The sequence below is a fragment of the Saccopteryx leptura genome, chromosome 1, assembly GCF_036850995.1.
Source record: "Saccopteryx leptura isolate mSacLep1 chromosome 1, mSacLep1_pri_phased_curated, whole genome shotgun sequence".
NCBI classification, from domain to species: Eukaryota; Metazoa; Chordata; class Mammalia; order Chiroptera; family Emballonuridae; genus Saccopteryx; species Saccopteryx leptura.
The window spans coordinates 248,253,959-248,273,805 of NC_089503.1; the positions used below are offsets into that span (position 1 = coordinate 248,253,959).

A 19,847-nucleotide genomic window follows, 5' to 3' on the forward strand; every position below is an offset into this window, starting at 1 on the left:
CAGACCCCAGATCCAAATGCCACACTTAATCCTCAGAGGGAGGGTTTTCTGGCAATGAGGCAGAAGTCCTCTTTTTTTTTTTTACAGAGACAGAGAGAGAGTCAGAGAGAGGGATAGATAGGGACAGGCAGACAGGAACAGAGAGAGATGATCAATCATTAGTTTTTCATTGTGACACTTTAGTTGTTCATTGATTGCTTTCTCATATGTGTCTTGACCATGAGCCTTCAGCAGACTGAGTAACTCTTGTTCAAGCCAGCAACCTTGGGTCCAAGCTAGTGGGCTTTTGCTCAAACCAGATCAGCCCGTGCTCAAGCTGGCGACCTTGGGGTCTCGAACCTGGGTCCTCTGCATCCTAGTCCGACACTCTATCCACTGCGCCACCGCCTGGTCAGGCTTGTCCTAACTACTTTCAATGCATCATCTCACATCCTTGGAATCACCCTACCCATTTTACAAGAAAACTCAGAGGATTCAAGGTCACTGGTTCAAGGTTATCCAGGTGGTGAAGGACAGAACTGGGATTGGAACTCTCCTGCTGGTTTGGTCTCAAAGTCACCTAACATTCATGGAGGTCTTTTCAACCATCCCAGCACCTCTCAACCAACAGGATCCAAGGAGCAGCTACAGGTAGGGCCTGAATGAAATCAGCAGGTCTGGAGAAACAAGAGTGCGGTGTGAACATGGGGAAGCAAAAGAAAACAAGGAAGTATGCGACCATGAAGCTAATGCTTAGTCTTAGAGACTTAAAGAAAAGGATAGATTAAAACCTAAAAAGAAAGAAAAGAAAGATCCTAGTGCACTCAAGGAAAGAGAAGTCCCCCAATACCCTTCTTGCTTGTTCTTCCAATATAACACACAGCTGGGCCCACCTTACCACGTCCTGGTTGATACCAACTTTATCAACTTTTCCATTAAAGCCAAACTGGATTTAGTGCAGTCAATGATGGACTGTCTCTATGCCAGTGTATTCTTTGTATAACTGACTGTGTCATGGCTGAAATTGAGAAATTGGGGCAGAAGTATCGAGTGGCTCTAAGGATCGCCAAGGATCCAAGATTTGAACGATTACCAGGCACACACAAAGGTACCTATGCAGATGACTGCTTAGTACAGAGAGTACTCAGCACAAGTGCTACATTGTAGCCACAGTTGACCAGGACCTTAATGAAGAATCAGGAAGACCCCTGGCGTTCCCATCATGTACATTTCTAACCATAGGGAAAACATTGAGCGGATGCCAGATGATTATGGAGCCCCTCGATTCTAATACTTTTAAAAGGCAAAGTTCCTCTGCTTTCCTTCAACCAACTCTCCTTTCTCAGTGTATGAAACATGCTCCGGCATGAGTTATTGCTCCCCTCACCCATTTGCTCTGTTATGAGCTGAGTGTGGTTAAATACACTCACTCTTTGATGTTATGTTGAAAATGATATTTTGTGTCATTTTAAAATTTGTTGCATCTTTTTATAAATAAGATGACTGCTCAGGGCTGACCTGTGGTGGCGCAGTGGATAAAGCGTCAACCTGGAAATGCTGAGGTCGCCGGTTCAAAACCCTGGGCTTGCCTGGTCAAGGTACATATGGGAGTTGATGCTTCCTGCTCCTCCTCCTCTCGCTCTCTCCCTCTCTCTCTCCCTCTCTTTCTCCTCTCTAAAATGAATAAATAAAAGATGACTGCTCAAAAAAAAAAAAATCAGCAGGTCTGAGATGGGGCCTGGAAACCTGCATTTTTAAGAAGCACCTCAGCCCTGGTTGGTTTGCTCAATGGTAGAGTGTCAGCCTGGCATGTGGATGTCCTGGGTTTGATTCCCAGTCAGGGCACACAGGAGAAGCGCCCATCTGCTTCTCCACCCCTACCCTCTGGCTTCTCTCTCTCTCTCCTCTTCCTGCAGCCATGCCTCAATTGGAGTGAGTTGGCCCCAGACGCTGAGAATGGCTCCATGGCCTCCGCCCAAGGAGCTAAGAAGAGCTCTGTTGCTGAGCAACGGAGCAACTCCCCAGATGGATAGAGCATTGCCCCCTAGTGGGCTTGCCGGGTGGATCTCAGTCAGAGCACATTGCAGGAAACTGTCTCTGCCTCCACTCCTCTCACTGAATAAAAAAAAGAGGAAGAAGCACCTCCCTCCACCCTCAGGTAACTCTTCAGTCCTTTCTCAGTAGTAATGGGAGCCTTACTACTGTACATGTTCAAACATGTTTGCAGTGCTCCCTCTGAATCACAGCAGAGATTGTCTGCCACTTGGTGTTTCCTGAAGCCACCAGAAGATGCAGGATCTGGCAGCCCCAGCATACTTTATTTTTTTAGTTTTTAGTGTGCACGTGCGTGTGAGAGAGATAGACATACAGACAGGGACAGACAGGAAGGGAGAGAGATGAGAAACATCAACTCATAGTTAGTTGCAGCCCCTTAGTTCTTCATTGATTGCTTTCTCATATATGTCTTGACTGATGGTCTCCAGCCGAGCCAGTGACCTTGGGTTCAAGGCAGCAACCTTGGGCTTCAAGCCAGCAAACATGGATCATGTCTATGATCCCATACTCCAGCCGGTGATCCTATGCTCAAGCTGGTGGGCCTGTGCTCAAGCTGGCGACCTCAGGGTTTTAAACCTGGGTCCTCAGCATTCCAGGCCAATGCTCTACCCAATGCGCCACTGCCTGGTCAGGTTCACACTTAAAACTAGAGGAGGCCTGACCTGTGGTGGCGTAGTGGATAAAGCGTCGACCTGGAAATGCTGAGGTCACCAGTTCGAAACCCTGGGCTTGTCTGGTCAAGGCACATATAGGAGTTGATGCTTCCTGCTCCTCCCCCCTTCTCTCTCTCTCTCTCTCTTTCCCTCTCTCTCTCCTTTCTAAAATGAATAAAAATAAATAAAAAACTTATTTAAAACTAGAGGAATTTTCTACCATGCAAGGAATGAAGGAATTGGAAGACTTGAAAATACAGGATTATAATGTATTTTCTTTCCCGTCTTCATAAATTTGGTATACTCTGTATCTACTACATTTTAGGTGTATTGGCCATGTCTTTATTTTTGGGTTTTTGATGCTTTGGTATGTGGGCTTCATACTGGTTCACCAGACTGGACTGTGTGATGATGCTAGGGACAGTCTTACTTCACAGTGGAGACCCTGCCCTTCATCCTGCAAGCCAATTAAAAGGCTAACCAACGACTTTGTGGCTGTGTTTTTAAAAAATCAAAAGCCTTTTTTATAACATTGCACTTGAAATTATTTGACTAAAAGTAACACATGCAATGTAAGCCTGGCAATCACAGTGCAGGCGTGGGAATTCCTACTAAGTGAGAAAATTTAACCTCCGAGCTGTTTTGAAATGTAATGAAATCTATGAATACAAAATTTAGCAGTTGATGAAGTTGACACATTTTTGTAGATGTGGAGACATTTGATAATGAATTAATTCTGATTTTATAGTTTCCTTTTTTGTATTTGTGGAGCCAATAAACTCTTCCCTCATCCTTGCCAGGCCTCACATTTTACAGGTCTCTTGTGAAGCATGAGCACCTTAGGCCCTATTCCTGCAGGGCCTCCCAGTGTCCGTCAACATTTTTTAAGCACTTACTATATGCCAGGAGCAATTCTGAGCTTTATAAGTATATTAACTAATATAATCATAGCAAAGGCCCTCTATAGAAAATACTACCATTATTCCCTTCTTCCAGTTAAGGAAGTCAAAGTAGAAAAAAAGTAGTAACTCCCTGTGGGCAGAGAGGTGGGTTACCTCTGTCTCTTGAGCCTACCCTCAGCTTATACTGCAGTGGTTCTCACTCCTGATCCCTAACAGAACCCCTACCTTCATTTTTTTGTTTTCTTTTATACTCCCTACTCTTAAATTTATTTTATTTATTTTATTAAGTGAGAGGCAGGGAGGCACACAGACAGGTTCCTGTATGTGCCCTGACCTGGATCCACCCAGCAACCCCTACAGGGTGATGCTCTGCCCATCTGGGCCACTGAGGCCCAGAGGCACCTGAGGCAAGGCCATGGAGCCATCCTCAGCATCTGGGGCCAACTTACTTGAACCATTCAAGCCTTGGCTGCCAGAGGGGAAGAGAAAGAGAAAGAGAGAGAGAGAGAAGGGGGGAGGGGTAGAGAAACAGATGGTCATTTCTCCCATGTGCCCTGATTGGGAATTGAATCCAGGACATCTACACACCGGGCCTACGGTCTACCGCTGAGCCAACTGGCCAGGGCCTAAAGTTATTTTAAAATTGTGATCAAATACACATAAAATGTAACCATTTCTAAGTGTACAGCTCTGAGACATTAAGCACACTCACATTTTTGTGAAACCATCCCTACCATCCATCTCCAGAGTTTTCTCATTTTCCCAAACTGAAACTGTCTCCATTAAACACTAACTCCCCATCCCACTGCCCCAGGCCTTGGCTCCTATTTAGAGAGAGAGAGAGTGTGTGTGCAGAGGGGAAGGGAGAGAAATGAGAAGCATCGACTTGTAGTTGCATCACTTTAGCTGCCTTCTCATATGTGCCTTGACTGGGGGGCTCCAGCTGAGCCAGTGACCCCTTGCTCAAGCCTGCAACCCTGGACTCAACCCAGAGACCATGGGGTCATGTTGATTCTACACTCAAGCTGGTGACCCTGCACTCAAACTGGAGAGCCTGTGCTCAAGCTGATGACCTCGGGGCTTCAAACCTGGGACATTAGTGTTCCAGGTCTATGCTCTGTTGACTACACCACCACTGGTCAGGTTGGCTCCTACTTTCTGTTTCTAAAGATCTAACTCCTTTAGGGACCTCATATAAGTAGAACCATACAATATTTGTGCTTTTGCCTGACCTTTGGTGGCACAGTGGATAAAGCACTGACTTGGAATGAACTGAGGTCGCTCATTCGAAACCCCAGGCTTGCCCAGTCAAGGCACATGCGGAAGCAACTATAAGTTGATGCTTCCTGCTCCTCTCGCCTTTTTCTTTCTCTAAAATCAATAACTTTTAAAAAATTACAACCTCTGTGATTCAGGACAATGCTCTAACCAACCAAGCTATCTGACCCAGGGCTGCAGCCCCTCTTATAAAACATTTTGTTCTACCTCCATTTTCACTCCTTAAATAAAAATAAGAGGGAATATAACATAACTGCCTACAACTTAAAAAAAGAGCAACCCGCCTGACCAGGCGGTGGCGCAGTGGATAGAGTGTCGGACTAGAATGCGGGAGGACCCAGGTTTGAGACCCCGAGGTCACCAGCTTGAATGCGGGCTCATCTGGCTTGAGCAAAAAGCTCACCAGCTTGGACCCAAGGTTGCTAGCTCGAGCAAGGGGTTATTCGGTCTGCTGAAGGCCCGTGGTCAAGGCACATATGAGAAAGCAATCAATGAATAACTAAGGTGTCGCAACGAAAAACTGATGAATGATGCTTCTCATCTCTCTTCGTTCCTGTCTGTCTGTCCCTATCTATCCCTCCCTCTGACTCTCTCTCTGTCCCTGTAATAAATAAAAAAAAAGAGCAACCCAATCAGTATGATGATGCCTTATCAGATACAGACAGAATAAAATGAATGTCCAATATTGTCTAAGCCAGCCTGTAAGTGAACATGATGATGAGGATCTACTTATTCAGACGATGCCAACCAGATGGAACCAGCAAGGAGGCATTGAGATCTCAGCAGCTCTGCTTACAGAAATGGTGAACAACTCTTGGTAAGGTTCTGGACTGAATGACAAGCAATTCTCTCAATTTACCCAGAAGTTCCATACCTAAAAAAATCCTTATATATGAAAACTGTGAAGAGTGCTATTAGGGGGCTGAACTGTGTCCCCCTAATTCACACACTGAATTCCTGGTGACCAGGACCTCAGAATGTGACTCCATTTGGAGACAGTCTTTACACAGGTAACAGAGTTATTAAGGTGACCCTAATCCAGTACAACTGTATCATTGTAAAAAGGGGAAATTTGGACACAAACACACAGGGAGGTTGGGTGTAAGAGGCAGAGATGGGAAGATGTTTCCACAAGCCAAGAATGCCAAAGATTGACAGTGGCCACCAGAAGCTAGGAGTGAGGCCTGTATAACTGATTTTCCCTCACGGATTCAGAGGGAACCAGGCCTGACACCTTGATCTCAAACTTGTGACCTCTGTAACTGGGAGAGAACTAATTTATTTCAAATCACATGGTTTGCAATATTGTGTTAGGGCACTAGCAAACTAATGTATTTTTGGTCTCCATATAAAACTGAATGAAAGGGCACACAGGAGAAGCACCCATCTGCTTCTCCACCCTTCCCCCTCTCCTACCTCTTCTCCTCCCACAGCCTAGGCTCCATTGGAGTAAAGTTGGCCTGGGCCTGAGGATGGCTCCATGGCCTCTACCTCAGGCGCTAGAATGGCTCCAGGTACAATGGAGCATCGCCCCCTGGTGGGCATGCCGGGTGGATCCTGGTTGGGAGCATGTGGGAGTCTATCTCTCGCCTCCCCACTTCTCACTTCAGAAAAAAAAAAAACTGAACCAAGCCTGACCAGGAGGTGGCACAGTGGATAGAGCGTCGGCCTGGGATGCAGAGGACCCAGGTTCGAGACCCCAAGGGCGCCAGCTTGAGCACGAGCTCATCTGGTTTGAGCAAAGCTCACCAGTTTGGACCCAAGGTCGCTGGCTCGAGCAAGGGGTTACTCGGTCTGCTGTAGCACATATGAGAAAGCAATCAATGAACAACTAAGGTGTCGCAACAAAAACTGATGATTGATGCTTCACATCTCTCTCTGTTCTTGTCTGTCTGTCCCTATCTATCCCTCTTTCTGTCTCTGTAAAAAAAAATAAAAAATAAAAACTGAACCAGGCCCTGGCCGGTTGGCTCAGCGGTGGAGCGTCAGCCTGGCATGCGGGGGACCTGGGTTCGATTCCCGGCCAGGGCACATAGGAGAGGCGCCCATTTGCTTCTCCACCCCCACCCCCTCCTTCCTCTCTGTCTCTCTCTTCCCCTCCCGCAGCCAGGGCTCCATTGGAGCAGAGATGGCCCGGGCGCTGGGGATGGCTCCTTGGCCTTTGCCCCAGGCGCTGGAGTGGCTCTGGTCACGGTGGAGCGACGCCCCGGAGGGGCAGAGCATCGCCCCCTGGTGGGCAGAGCATCGCCCCTGGTGGGCGTGCCAGGTGGATCCCGGTTGGGCGCATGCGGGAGTCTGTCTGACTGTCTCTCCCCATTTCCAGCTTCAGAAAGGTACCAAAAAAACCCAAACAAAAACAAAACTGAACCAAGTTTTAGGTTCAGCTGAGAAGGGGCTGTTCTTTCAACTCCAGGGTGACCAGCCTGCACCGTTTTCTAAAGCTCCTTTGGGTAGCTTGGTGGTGGTACCCCAGTTGAGAGGCTTGGTGGCACTCCAGGTTGTCACTCCTGCCTGCCAGAGTAGTTGCTCCCTTGCAGTTATGTGACAATATTTGAAAACTGGTCTTACCCACTGACCAAGGCTCAGTCTGGCTTTTCTCACCAACTTGGAAAGCCCATACCCCAATTTCTAGACTCTAGCTTGCAGGCATGAGACAGGCCTCCATGCAGGAGGCAATATGCCATGCCCGCCCATGTGCAACAAGAAGTCAGTGTCCTGTCAACCTGTCATTGGGAAATGACTCTACAAGTCCCTAGAGTGGGGGAAGCTTACAAAGTGTTTATTTGCAGCAATTCAGACAGACAGGACACAGAGGGCCAACACTGACCTGCCTTTAATGCTAGGGAGGATTTTCAGATAGCTCTTTTAAAACTAAACAGCCCAGTGGGAACACAGGGTACTGAGGGAGAATTGGCAATTGTTTGTGGGCCTGTGGGGTGGCTGTCCTAGTTACCAAGGGCAGGCAATTGAGGTTCTCACCAGGTAGCATGGCAGATTAACTCTTACCACACCCAACCAGGGTTAGGAATGGTGGGAAATGAGCCCTCCCTCCTGCCCCAAAACCAAAACTCCCATACAGGCCCCTAACCCTAACCCTAACCTCTCACTCAAGAGGTGCCAGACTTGGCCTCTTGCTGCCCAACACACCTTCAGTTACTCACTCCCTGCTGGCAGTTCTGCTTGTGTAGCTACTCTTCTCACAAAAGAGCAGCACCTCACTGTGGTATCACCCTGGACGAGCCTGATCAGGGGCTTGTGAACTGGCACCTCTGGCCAGCCAGGTGCCTTGTTTAGTCTTTTTAAAAAGATATTTGTCTGACCAGATGATGACACAGTAGATAGAGCAACAACCTAGGACATTGAGGACCCAGGTTCAAAACCCCAAGGTCACCAGCTTGAGTGCAGGGTCACTCGCTTGAGCCCAAAGGTTGCTGGCTTAAAGCCCAAGGTCACTGGCTTGGCTGCAGCTCCTCCCCCAAGTACACATGAGAAAGCAATCAATGAACAACTAAGGTGCCTAAAAGAACTGAAGCTTCTCATCTCTCCCCTTTCCTGTTGGTCTGTCCGTATCTGTTTCTCTGTCTCGCTCACTAAAACAAAAACAAACCCCACCACCCCCAGGTCGCTAGCTTGTGTGGACTCATCTGGCTTGAGCATGGGATAATAGACATGACCCCATGGTTACTGGCTTAAGCAAGGGGTCACTGGCTCAGTTGGAGCCCCCAGATCAAGGCAGATATGAGAAAGCAATCAATGAACAACTAAAGTGACATGAGTTGATACTTCTCATCTCTCTCCCTTACTGTTTGTCCCTGTCCTTCTCACTTAAAAAAAGAAAAAAAACCAAAAAATTTTATCTATAAAAATGTTTAGGGAAAGACAGGAACATTGATCAGCTCCTGTATGTGCTTTGACCAGGGATCTAACCAGACACCTCTGTGCTTTGGTATGAGCTCTAACCAATTAAGCTATCTGGCCAGGGCTAAAGATTTTATTTATTGATTTTATAGAGGGGTGTAGGGTGAGAAGTATTAACAGAGTTGCTTCATTTTAGTTGTTCATTGATTGCCTATCATATGTGTCTTGACCATGTAAGCTCAGGGTTTCAACGTCAGCATTCCCAGTTGAAGCTTTAGTCACTGTGCCAACACAGGCCAGGCTTGTTCAGTAGGCTTTAATAAAGAAAACTGGAACATTTCTATCACAGATGAAGAGACTTCACATGTGAATCTGCATATCAAGAAAAAAATGGCTGCCTTTTTAGAAGTTCCAGTTGTGCTCTGGGAGGCCAAGACTAAGCACTACAGAGCTGGCCACACACACCTACCTCTAGCCAGGCCCCAATTGCACACCATTGCGGGACACTGTCCTAGGCACTCTGACACAGGGTGAAGTGACTGGTCAGGGGTTCCACAATGCATACACCCCTCCCCTCAATAAAGAATTCTAGTCTGACCTGTGGTGGCACAGTGGATGAAGCATCAACCTGGAATGCTGGGGCCGCAGGTTTGAAACCCAGGGCTTCAGTCAAGGCACATACAAGAAGCAACGAAGTTGATGCTTCCCACTCTCCCCCTGCTCTAAAATTAATAAATTAAAAAAAAACCCTGAATTTGGAATTCCCATTCCTGCTTTGACACCTACAAGCTCTAAGACCTTGGGCACATGATCAGACCTCTGCACCTGGCTCCTTTTCTCTCAGATAGGGAGATGACACCCCACTTTGACAGTTGGGAGAAATCAGTATGATGAGCCAGCAGCCACAAACTGAGCGCACGATGGTGATGCTGTAGATTGGTACTATTCTCTGCTCTGTAATCACAACACACACACCAGAATGTGAACCGTAAACTTTTATTAATGGAAAATGGAATGCCTTGTTACAGAAACCTTGTTTCAAAAATGGCAGAACAAGAACACGCTTATTTATTTTTTTAAAAAAGTGAGTTCACATATTACAGAGCTACAACATGGTGGCAGGATTTGTTTTTTGTTTCTTAAAAGATTCCACAAGTTCAAGGTAACTGGCTAAGAGATTCAACAGTGCATCTGCCTACCTGAACACGTGGAATGAGTGGGGTTTAGTAGCGGCGAGTGAAGTGGGGGTATGGGTGGGGGTGGGGGGGTGGGACTCTGCTGCCCCGGTCCTGGCCGGCCAGTCCTCCACCTTCCAGTCCTCCACCGGGCACCACATGGCCCTGGGAATGCCCACCTTGTGCAAAGCCGCCTCGCCTAGGAACAAAGGCACACGTTTGTCCCCTTGAAGTGCTTTATATTTTCACCACCGTGTGGCACAGTACATGCAGCCTTTACAGCCCGTGTGGCTTTTTCCAGGTGAGAAATATCCCAATCACAAACCACATTCCAGGCCACTAGTGAGCATTACTGCAGTAAGTTGCCAAGAGCTGCCTTTTGGATTTGTTTTCAAAACATTCAAACCAGCCAAGTTGATCAAACATGCAAAAAGGGGAGAAGCGAGGACAGGAACAAATCAATTTGATCCAGGGACAATACTTCTTACCCCAACATTCCACCCCGACTGGCCATGTGCCCTGGCCCTGAGGGCCCAGATAGGCTCCTCTCACCACCTGAAGGAGAAGAAAGAGTCTGCAAACAATCCCTTCATGGAAGCCTCTGGCCTCTAGAAATGCTGGGGGAGGCTGGCCTGTAGAGTTTCAGGACTGGCTGCCCTTGCCCGGGAATGCCCCACCCACACTCATGGGCAAGAATTAGCCCATACCTAGCCACCTGGCGTGCTCCCGGCCGGCCGTGCCTGTGTCGACCATGCCCGGCCATACACGCTCCTGGTGCTCTTCTAGCCTCTGACTGTGCTCCGTCCAGTCACGTCCACCCCTTTACCAGGAAAAACAAAAACAAAAACAAATAAAAGCAGATACACCACAATCCCAGTATGCCTCTATGGGAGGCTGTGGAGTGGCTCATTATACCCCATACCAATGGTTTCTGAGGGAACTGGGTGAAGATGGAACAGGCACTTCTCTAAAGGTGTATGTGACTAAACACGAGGTGGCATTCAGCACCATCACAACCACATGACTGAGAAGTATGAGATACCCAATCCCCATGGCTCTTATCAGAAAGAGACAGACAGTATACGTTCTGGTGAGGACGTGGAGAAATCGGAACCCTTACACAAGCTGGTGGGAAATGAAAATGGGGCAGCCTTGAGGGAAGGAAAACACAGCAGCAGTCCTCAAAAGGTTTAACTTAAGAGTGACACAGGAACCAGCAACGCCACTTCTAGACGCCTAGAGAAGGGAACATATATTCACACAAAAACCTGAACATGGTCCTGACTGGCTAGCTCAGTGGATAAAGGGTCAGCCCGACATGCGGACATCCCGGGTTGGATCCCCAGTCAGGACACACACGAGAAGCGACCACCTGCTTCTCTACCCTTCCCTCTTCTCCTTTTCTCTCTCTTCCCCTCCTGCAGTCAGTGGCTCAATTGGTTCGAGTGTAGCCCCAGCCACTATGAATAGCTCAGTTGATTCCAGCATCAGCCCAGACAGGGGTTGCCAGGTGGATCCTGGTTGGGGTGCATGTGGGAGTCTGTACATGAATGTTCTTAGCAGCATGATTCATAATAGCCCCCAAATGGAAACAACTGCAAGTGTTGATCTGTTAATGTTAACTCATGAATACATACACAAGACTTGGTTCATCCACAGAGGAACATTATGTGACCCCGAAAGGGAGTGAAGCACAGACACTCGCTACAATGTGGATGAATCTTGAAATCACAACTCTCAGTGAAAGAAACCAGACACAAAAGGCCACACAGTGTGTGATTCTAATATGAAATGTCCAGAACATCAGAAAATCAGAAAGTGAGTTACTGGTTGCTAGGAGCTAGGGAAGGGGGATGAGGAATGACTGTTGATGGGGACAGGGTTTCTTTTTGAATGCTAAAGACATTTTAAATTGACTGTGGTGATGCCTGCACAATTGCTATGAACATAATGAAAGCCATCAAATTGTACACTTTAAATGGGTGAACTGTATGACATGTGAACCATGTCTCTAAAAAGCTGTTTACAATAAAAAAGAAAAATGTTTCATCCTGACTGCCAGTAACATAGTGGATAGAGTGTCAACACGGGATGCTGAGGTCCTAGGTTCAAAACCCTGAGGTCACCAGCTTGAGTGCAGATTTGCCGGTTAGAGCATAGCATTGCCGGCTTGAGCATGGGATTGACATGATCCATGGTTGCTGGCTTGAGCAAGGGGTAATGGCTTGGCTTGAGACCCCTACTCAAGGCACGTATGAGAAGCAATCAACGAAAAAGTAAAGTGCCACAACTATGAGTTGATGCTTCTCATCTCTCTTCCTTCCTCTCTCTCTCGAAAAAAAGTTTCAGACAGAAACTCTGAGAGATTAAACTCCAAATATGGTCCCAGCGTGTGGGCACCTGCAGTCACCATGGCCATCCAGGAAAGCTTCTCAGACCTGAGCATTCCAGGCTCACCCTGGAATGACCAGTGCACTGGCCACTAGGCTGACTGGTGCTTAGAGGCAAGATCTAGGAACCCATCAGAACCCACAACAGCTGTCTGCAAGGGACAATGCAACACTGCTCCCCAAAAGTGAAACTTGAATGTTTCTAATGTCTGTCGGCAAGTTGACTGCCACCCAATCACATAATGTCACTGCTCAGGGCTGTTTCCTGTCTGAGAGTCCTCCAATTCCATTTCCCACAGGTACTTAAGAAAAGTGGTTTAGCCTGACCAGACAGTGGTGCAGTGGATACAGCATTGGACTGGGATGCGGAGGACCCAAGTTCGAGACCCTGAGGTCGCCAGCTTGAGTGCGGGCTCATCTGGTTTGAGCAAAGCTCACCAGCTTGGACCCAAGGTCACTGGCTTGAGCAAGGGGTTACTCGGTCTGCTGAAGGCCTACAGTCAAGGCACATATGAGAAAGCAATCAATGAACAACTAAGCTGTTGCAACAAAAAACTTATGATTGATGCTTCTCATCTCTCCGTTCCTGTCTGTCTGTCCCTATCTATCCCTCTCTTTCTGTAAATAAAAAAAAAAGAAAAAAAAAGAAAAGTGGTTTAAATGTTAAAGGACCAAGTGCTCACTCAGTAGGTTGCTTGGGAAAGCACACTTTGCACTAACCTATCAGACTGGCACTGCAGTCTTTGCCTAACACCTGGAACACTAAAAGAGATGAAAAGAACTTTCTGATACCCACAACAATGGTCATCAAAATGCCTAAAGACAACTTTGAGGGTGTGTGGCAGGGATATCTCCTTTAGCAGGCAAGGGCCCAGAGACAGAGACATGCACACCTGGGGTGACGTAGGTGACCTGGCAAGGTACAAACAACCAGTTCTCTTTGGGGGGGGGGGGCCCTCAAACCAGAGAAGATGCCCACCCATCATGGACCACCCACTAACCTAGGTGGAGGTGGTGGTCCCCGGCCCTCGCTCAATCTCTTGTCCGAGCTGTAGCCCCCCCAGCCATCTCGAGAGTCCCGGCTGTGGCGCTCTGGTGGGCCTCCATGGCCGTGGCGGTCATCTGAGTAGTGCTGGAAGGCAGAAGAGGGACAGGGTGACTCTAGCCATGTCATCCCCTATAGGGCTGAGCAGGCTCACCTTCTGGAAAGCCTATCAACCTGTATACACTGCTGAGGTGGGCTAAGGTGGGCTGGGGTGAGGTGGAGCACCTCTGGTCACTCTGAGGACTTGCCCAGGCCCCTCTGAATCTCACTTTGCTGGATGCTCTGCTTAAGACCCTGACAATGTTACTGGAGATCCTGGAAGAACCCTTTGCTTCCTTGTTGGAGAACTGAGTGGCTCTACAGCTCCAACACTGGCACCACACAAAGTGTCAGCACAAGCCTCTCTGGCCCTGTAAGGAGAGCCAAGCTTCATGGCACTCAATGCTTCCCCTGAAGGGTCCACTGCAAAAAGTCACTTAAGAATCTTCCCCAAAGAACTGGGACTGTCCTCCTTGGTGATGGCAGGAGGGCCCCTCCCACACCCCCAAACTTCCTCCTCTGCCATCAATCTATGGAGTCGGCATGGCGCGGCCTCACAGTAGCTGACAATAGAGGCAAGTGCTGAAGAAATGAACTTTAGTGCCCTGGCCAACTGTTCTCAGAGAACACACACCTCTACTTTAAAAACCACAATTATGATGCTCTGCCCCCCCTTTTTCATGGCCGGCTCCCCTTTTCTCTAAGCTGACACCTGATGCACCCCTCACTAGGTGGCAGCAAAGTAGAGACAAGAGGACCTTCCCCAGCATCTGATATAGAGCGACACCCCCAAAACATGGGCTAAATGACCCCCAACAGGCCGCCAAGCCCCATTCTGGGTACAGTGGTGCATCCCACAGTTTCGAGACCCAGAGGCACTCTAAGCAAGCAGACAACAGAGACACTTGCAGTTTCTGCTGGATAAAATGAAGCAAGAACAAGCCCTACACATCTGAACACAGACTCTACTCATCAGAAAAACACGCAATTCTATATACTTCTCTATTTGTTAGCCAGAAACACTGTGTCCATGTTCCCCCACCCACCCAGACACAGAGGAGGAACCCGGTGTCTGGGTGTTACTCACCTGCCCATCTCGTTCTCCCATCACTGACCTTGAGCCTTCCCTCCTGGAAAAAAATATATCTAATTTCAATGGTAGCTGATGGTATCATATAACATTTCTGCAGGCTCCACACAACAGTTCCACGATTGGGATACTTAGAACTGCCTGATTAAAAAAGAAAAAGTTGGCAGGTCATCCTGAAACACCAAGATTGCAGGTTTGATCCCCAGTCAGGGCACATATGGGAAGTGACCAATGAATGCACAACTAAGTGAAACAACAAATGAGTGCTTCCCTCTCTCTGTCTCTCTAAAACCAATCAATTAAAAAAAAAAAAAAAGCCTGACCAGGCGGTGGCACAGTGGATAGAGCGTTGGACTGGGATGTGGAGGACACAGGTTCAAACCCCGAGGTTGCCAGCTTGAGCGCGAGCTCATTCAGTCTTCTGTAGCTCCCCAGTCAAGGCACATATGGGCAAGCAATCAATGAACAACTAAGGTGCCGCAACAAAGACACGATGCTTCTCACCTCTCTCCCATCCTGTCTGTCTGCCCCTATCTGTTCCTCTGTCACAAAAAAAGAAAATACAAGCTGGCTCATATCTTTTCCTGGGGGTGGGAGTGAAGTCAGACCCTAAGAAGGTAGGCATAATGATTTTACGGTAACCCCTTAGAGCAGGGGTAGGCAACCTTTTTATACCTACCGCTCCCTTTTGTATCTCTGTTAGTAGTAAAATTTTCTAACCGCCCACCAGTTCCACAGTAATGGTGATTTATAAAGTAGTGAAGTAACTTTACTTTATAAAATTTATAAAGCTGCCTGACTTCTGGTGGCGCAGTGGATAAAGCGTCGACCTGGAACGCTGAGGTCGCCGGTTCGAAACCCTGGGCTTGCCCAGTGAAGGCACATATGGGAGTTGATGCTTACTGATCTTCCCCCTCCTCTCTCTCCCCCCTTCTCTAAAATGAATACATAAAATCTTAAAAAAAAAAAATTTATAAAGCTGAGTGACAGCAAGTTAAAGCATATAATAATAATTACTTACCAAGGACTTTATGTCGGATTTTTGCTAAATTTGGCAGAATAAATCTTTATAAAACAACTTACTATAGTTAAATCTATCTTTTTATTTATACTTTGGTTGCTCTGCTACTGCCCACCATGAAAGCTGGAATGCCCACTAGTGGGCGGTAGGGACCAGGTTGACTACCACTGCCTTAGAGGAAGGTATCTCAGAAGCAGAGAACCCTGAATGAAACTAAGGCCTCATTTACCTGAGGCCTGGTAACAACAGTCAAGGTAACAAGGAAGCCTAACCTCTGGTTTGGCTCAACACACGTAACTCACACAAAATCTCAAACCAACTCCAGCCACAATGAATTAAGTGAGTGGATTCTTAGTCGTCTTACCCCTGTTCTCTCTTCCCTTACAGAGAGCTAATGAACAGTGAAACGGCTCCAGGATATGCAGCCCAGGGGAGCTCAATGAGATTTCTCTCAGAGAAAACTCTCCAACTGGAAAAGTGAGGGCTATCTTTCTAATCAAGTAGATAAAATCTTCATTAAACAAGGTACTGGCAAAGAAAAGAAAGGACACTAGCTAACAAACCCACTCTAACCTTTGAAACACAAAGAAGGCCCAATAAGAAAAGCCCCACAGTCTCTGGTCAATTTCCTTGAAGTTTGCCAGCACAGAAACCTACACTAGTCAGTGAACCCCAAAGATGGGGGCTCCTGCCAACTCTGCCTCTGCCTCTGTTGGCTCAGGCAGGTCAAACCCCTTCTAAAAACTGCTTTCTCATCTACAGGTTGGGGCAAAAGTAGGTTTACAGTTGTTGAGTACACAAAAGTTTACTTTTATATTATTATTTATTATCATACTATTTTCAATAGAAACAACTGCAAACCTACTTTTACCCAACCCTGTATATTAACAAATCCCTGTGATGATAGGGTGGGCTGATTCTGATGGGAGGAATAGGGAGGAAACCCCAGGAAAGTGTGAAACCCAGAGCTTGGTTGGGTCACACCCAAAAGAGCTAAGTGTTGGGGGATGCTGAGGCTCAGGCCCTGCCCATGGACCCAACTGTCCTATCTGTGCAAAGGACAGTGCATAAAATGAGCTCTGCGGGGAGCCTTCCTGCCAAATGAGTTGCAGATGTTGCAAGTGTTGTGGATTCCAACACCTTGCCCAAGGTCTACATTTCTAAATCCCATATTTGGCTGGTCTAATTTTACTCACTAGGACTCTCACAAGCAAATCAGACATTAAGAAAACAGATGGAGACCTGCCCCTACTACAGCAAGGGGGTGAGATGCTGACCTTTCGACTGCATGGTCTTGGTACTGGCCTCGGTCTCGATGGTCAACATCATGGAAGCGATGATCATACCGAGGGAAGTCTGGGCGGTACCTGTCCTCTAGGGCCACACGTTTTCCTTCTGGCCAATAGGCATCACCTCGCCTGTTATAAAAAGGATGCAAATTTCATTTATAAAAACAAGAAAATAAAAGACAGAGTGGTGGGGGAAGAGGCTCTTTTTCCAGACCCAGCATCATTTGAAATGTCCTGTAGAGCAAATCTCTAAAGACTCAATCATTCTTGCTTTGATTTGATAAATTAATATCCCCCAAACTGCCAAGAGCATATGAATATTCTCATCTGACAATCCTGAAAAAAACAGATAGCTATGAGCTAATTGTGTTACGAGTCTGTTAATACCTTGATCCCCACCTGAACCCAAAATTTTCAGGACTGGTATTCTGAGGTGCCACGTTTTCACCTTCATACCTTTTATGATAACCTGAAACTCCTTCTGAGATTTTTGCAAAAAAGTAAGGGAATTAGATCAGGTGATAGTGAATTATATACAGCTCAGGACAGAATCCAATTATCTATTTCCTGATTTTTACCAGAAAACTAGGTTCTTGGGTGGTGGGGTAATGGGTGACTGCCAGTGAAGCAGCTCAGAGAAGCTAGAGACCAATAATCTTACTTTATAAAAAATGGAAGGCAATGTCTTTTCCCTACAAGGACAAGAGACAGAGTGGAGGCCGTGGTCAGTGCAGGCCTAACACGCTCAGTCATCAACTGTGACAGCACTTGGAGGATGGTTATTCTCCACTACGAATCACAGTGCGGATAACGATACACAGCCTAGGCGAAAGCATCACAAACCCTGCGGCAGTGGGGCTATCAAGATTCTCCAAAAACTCAGCTGGGGAAAATGGTTCTGCCCTGGCCGGAGAGCTTGATTGGTTAGAGCATCATCCCGAAGTGCAGAGGTTGCCAGTTCAATTCCTGGCCAGGGCACATACAGGAGCAGATTAATATTCCTCTCTCTCTCACTAAACTCAATAAACAAACATTAAAAACAGTTGCACAGCCACATGATTGGGACATTAAACTACACACACTCGAAGTGGTGGCAGCAATGAGTTCTGGAAAGGCATCAAGATTCTACGTAAAATAGTCCCAATTCTCCATGCTCAGATAACAGGAACAGAAGCAGCTACTGGAATGGAAGGAGAGGTACCAACCCTTGGCCACAAGTAGGCTGGATCCTTACCGCCCATCATCATGGGGCCTCCGGAGCCCCTGCCGCCGCTCCTGCTCATAGCGTCGTAGCTGCTCCTGCTGGCGGCGCAGCTCCTCCCGCTCGCGGTGGATGCGCTCCTGCTCCTTCCTGCGTTCCCGCTCCACGCGCATGCGCTCCCGCTCCAGCCGTTCCCGCTCCATGCGCTCGCGCTCCAGGAGATGCCGCTGGCACTCAAGCTCCATGCGCTCCCGCTGCAGCCGTGCCTTCTCCTTCCAGGCTTCCAGGCGCTGCTCCCGCTCCCGCTGCTCCCGCTCTCTGCAGGGACACAGCAAGGCCACTCTGATTTCCTGACATGGAGGTACCTGGCCATTGAGCCACTGCCCTCCAAAGGGGCCTGGACGCCTCTCGCTGCCCATTCTGGGTTTCACAGGTGCTCACTGGCTTGGACCCCAGGCAACAAGGGAGCAGGTGTGACTTGCTTGGATCAACTAGAAGTCTCAATCTCCAAACTTTCCCTTTCTCACAAAAAGCAAAGGCAAAGGTGGGCTAGAAGGGAGCAGGTGATGAGGACACCCAATGCCTCAGTTCCATACTCGGAAGACCTGGCTTAAAGTCCCCCAAATAAACCCATATGTCAGAAAGAGGGAGAAAAACAAGAAGAGTAAAGGGTAATTGCTGTGCATACAGAGAAACTCCTTAAGAAGTAATTACAGAAGTCTTCCCTGAAGGTGAAGGATACTATGTTATAGGTTCACTCTGTACAATGAGCCATCTCTTTTTCACATCTTACCTAGAAAACAGGCTGCATTTTGAACAGACCTGGGAAAGTGTAGGGACAGGAAGGCTAGTGGGCTGATCACGTTAGTCTGGCACCTATAGCCAGGGCCAAGGTCTCAAGTCCTCAGCCACTGCACACCAGGACATAAGCAGACATTGGGTTCACTCCTCTCTGCATCTGAGGAAAGGTCTTGCTGTCACTCTCAACATACTCCACCAGTGCCCAGAAAGGCGCTAAACCAGTGTGAGCCAGTCAGAAGCAAAAGACCCCTAAATGGGATCATAAAGCTTCTCTTTTTTTTTTTTTTTTTTTTCATTTTTCTGAAGCTGGAAACAGGGAGAGACAGTCAGACAGACTCCCGCATGCGCCCGACCGGGATCCACCCGGCACGCCCACCATGGGGCCACGCTTTGCCCACCAGGGGGCGATGCTCTGCCCATCCTGGGCGTCGCCATGTTGCGACCAGAGCCACTCTAGCGCCTGAGGCAGAGGCCACAGAGCCATCCCCAGCGCCCGGGCCATCTTTGCTCCAATGGAGCCTTGGCTGCGGAAGGGGAAGAGAGAGACAGAGAGGAAAGCGCGGCGGAGGGGTGGAGAAGCAAATGGGCGCTTCTCCTGTGTGCCCTGGCCGGGAATCGAACCCGGGTCCTCCGCACGCTAGGCCGACGCTCTACAGCTGAGCCAACCGGCCAGGGCCATAAAGCTTCTCAATGTGCTTTTATTTTCTAAAGCAATGTAGGCAGGGGCTGAAATCACATGACTTCAGAGAAAAACAAATGTAGGATAACTTAAGAAATTTCTATGTGATCTGCTTTAGCTCAAGAAAGTTACTCAAACACCATGATACAAAGCTTTTGTTTCACAGAACACTGGAAGGAAATGACAAGGGGGCTCCAGATGTCCTGATGTGAAATGGGAGAACACAGAAGTGAAAATGACAGGCTCACTTCAAAACTATCTTAACAGAAAGTCAGAGGGGCAAAGAAGACTGATGGCCATGTGACCACTGCTGCTGAGAAGGTCACAAAATGCAGACACCAGGGGTTACAGGCCAGTTCTCTGATTACACCTCCAATAAAACTGCCACATTT

The 19,847-nt window shown here is 47.8% G+C and overlaps 1 protein-coding gene and 1 pseudogene across 1 annotated transcript in view; one reads left to right on the forward strand and one right to left on the reverse strand.

Annotated features, from left to right (window-relative positions):
- The first annotated feature begins 425 nt into the window (after nucleotides 1–425).
- Nucleotides 426–1,270, forward strand: LOC136378140 (rRNA-processing protein FCF1 homolog pseudogene; annotated as a pseudogene).
- An 8,445-nt stretch (nucleotides 1,271–9,715) lies between these two features.
- SAFB2 (scaffold attachment factor B2) overlaps nucleotides 9,716–19,847 on the reverse strand; it is a 40,427-nt gene continuing 30,295 nt past the window's right edge. Inside the window, exons 15-21 of the mRNA XM_066344798.1 lie at nucleotides 18,009–18,293; nucleotides 16,763–16,903; nucleotides 14,462–14,504; nucleotides 13,292–13,422; nucleotides 10,608–10,720; nucleotides 10,389–10,455; nucleotides 9,716–10,099 (exon numbers count right to left, since the gene is read on the reverse strand). Of these exons, the coding sequence (XP_066200895.1) occupies nucleotides 9,949–10,099; nucleotides 10,389–10,455; nucleotides 10,608–10,720; nucleotides 13,292–13,422; nucleotides 14,462–14,504; nucleotides 16,763–16,903; nucleotides 18,009–18,293 (931 nt within the window). The 3' untranslated portion in view covers nucleotides 9,716–9,948. The remainder of the gene's footprint in view (nucleotides 10,100–10,388; nucleotides 10,456–10,607; nucleotides 10,721–13,291; nucleotides 13,423–14,461; nucleotides 14,505–16,762; nucleotides 16,904–18,008; nucleotides 18,294–19,847) is intronic.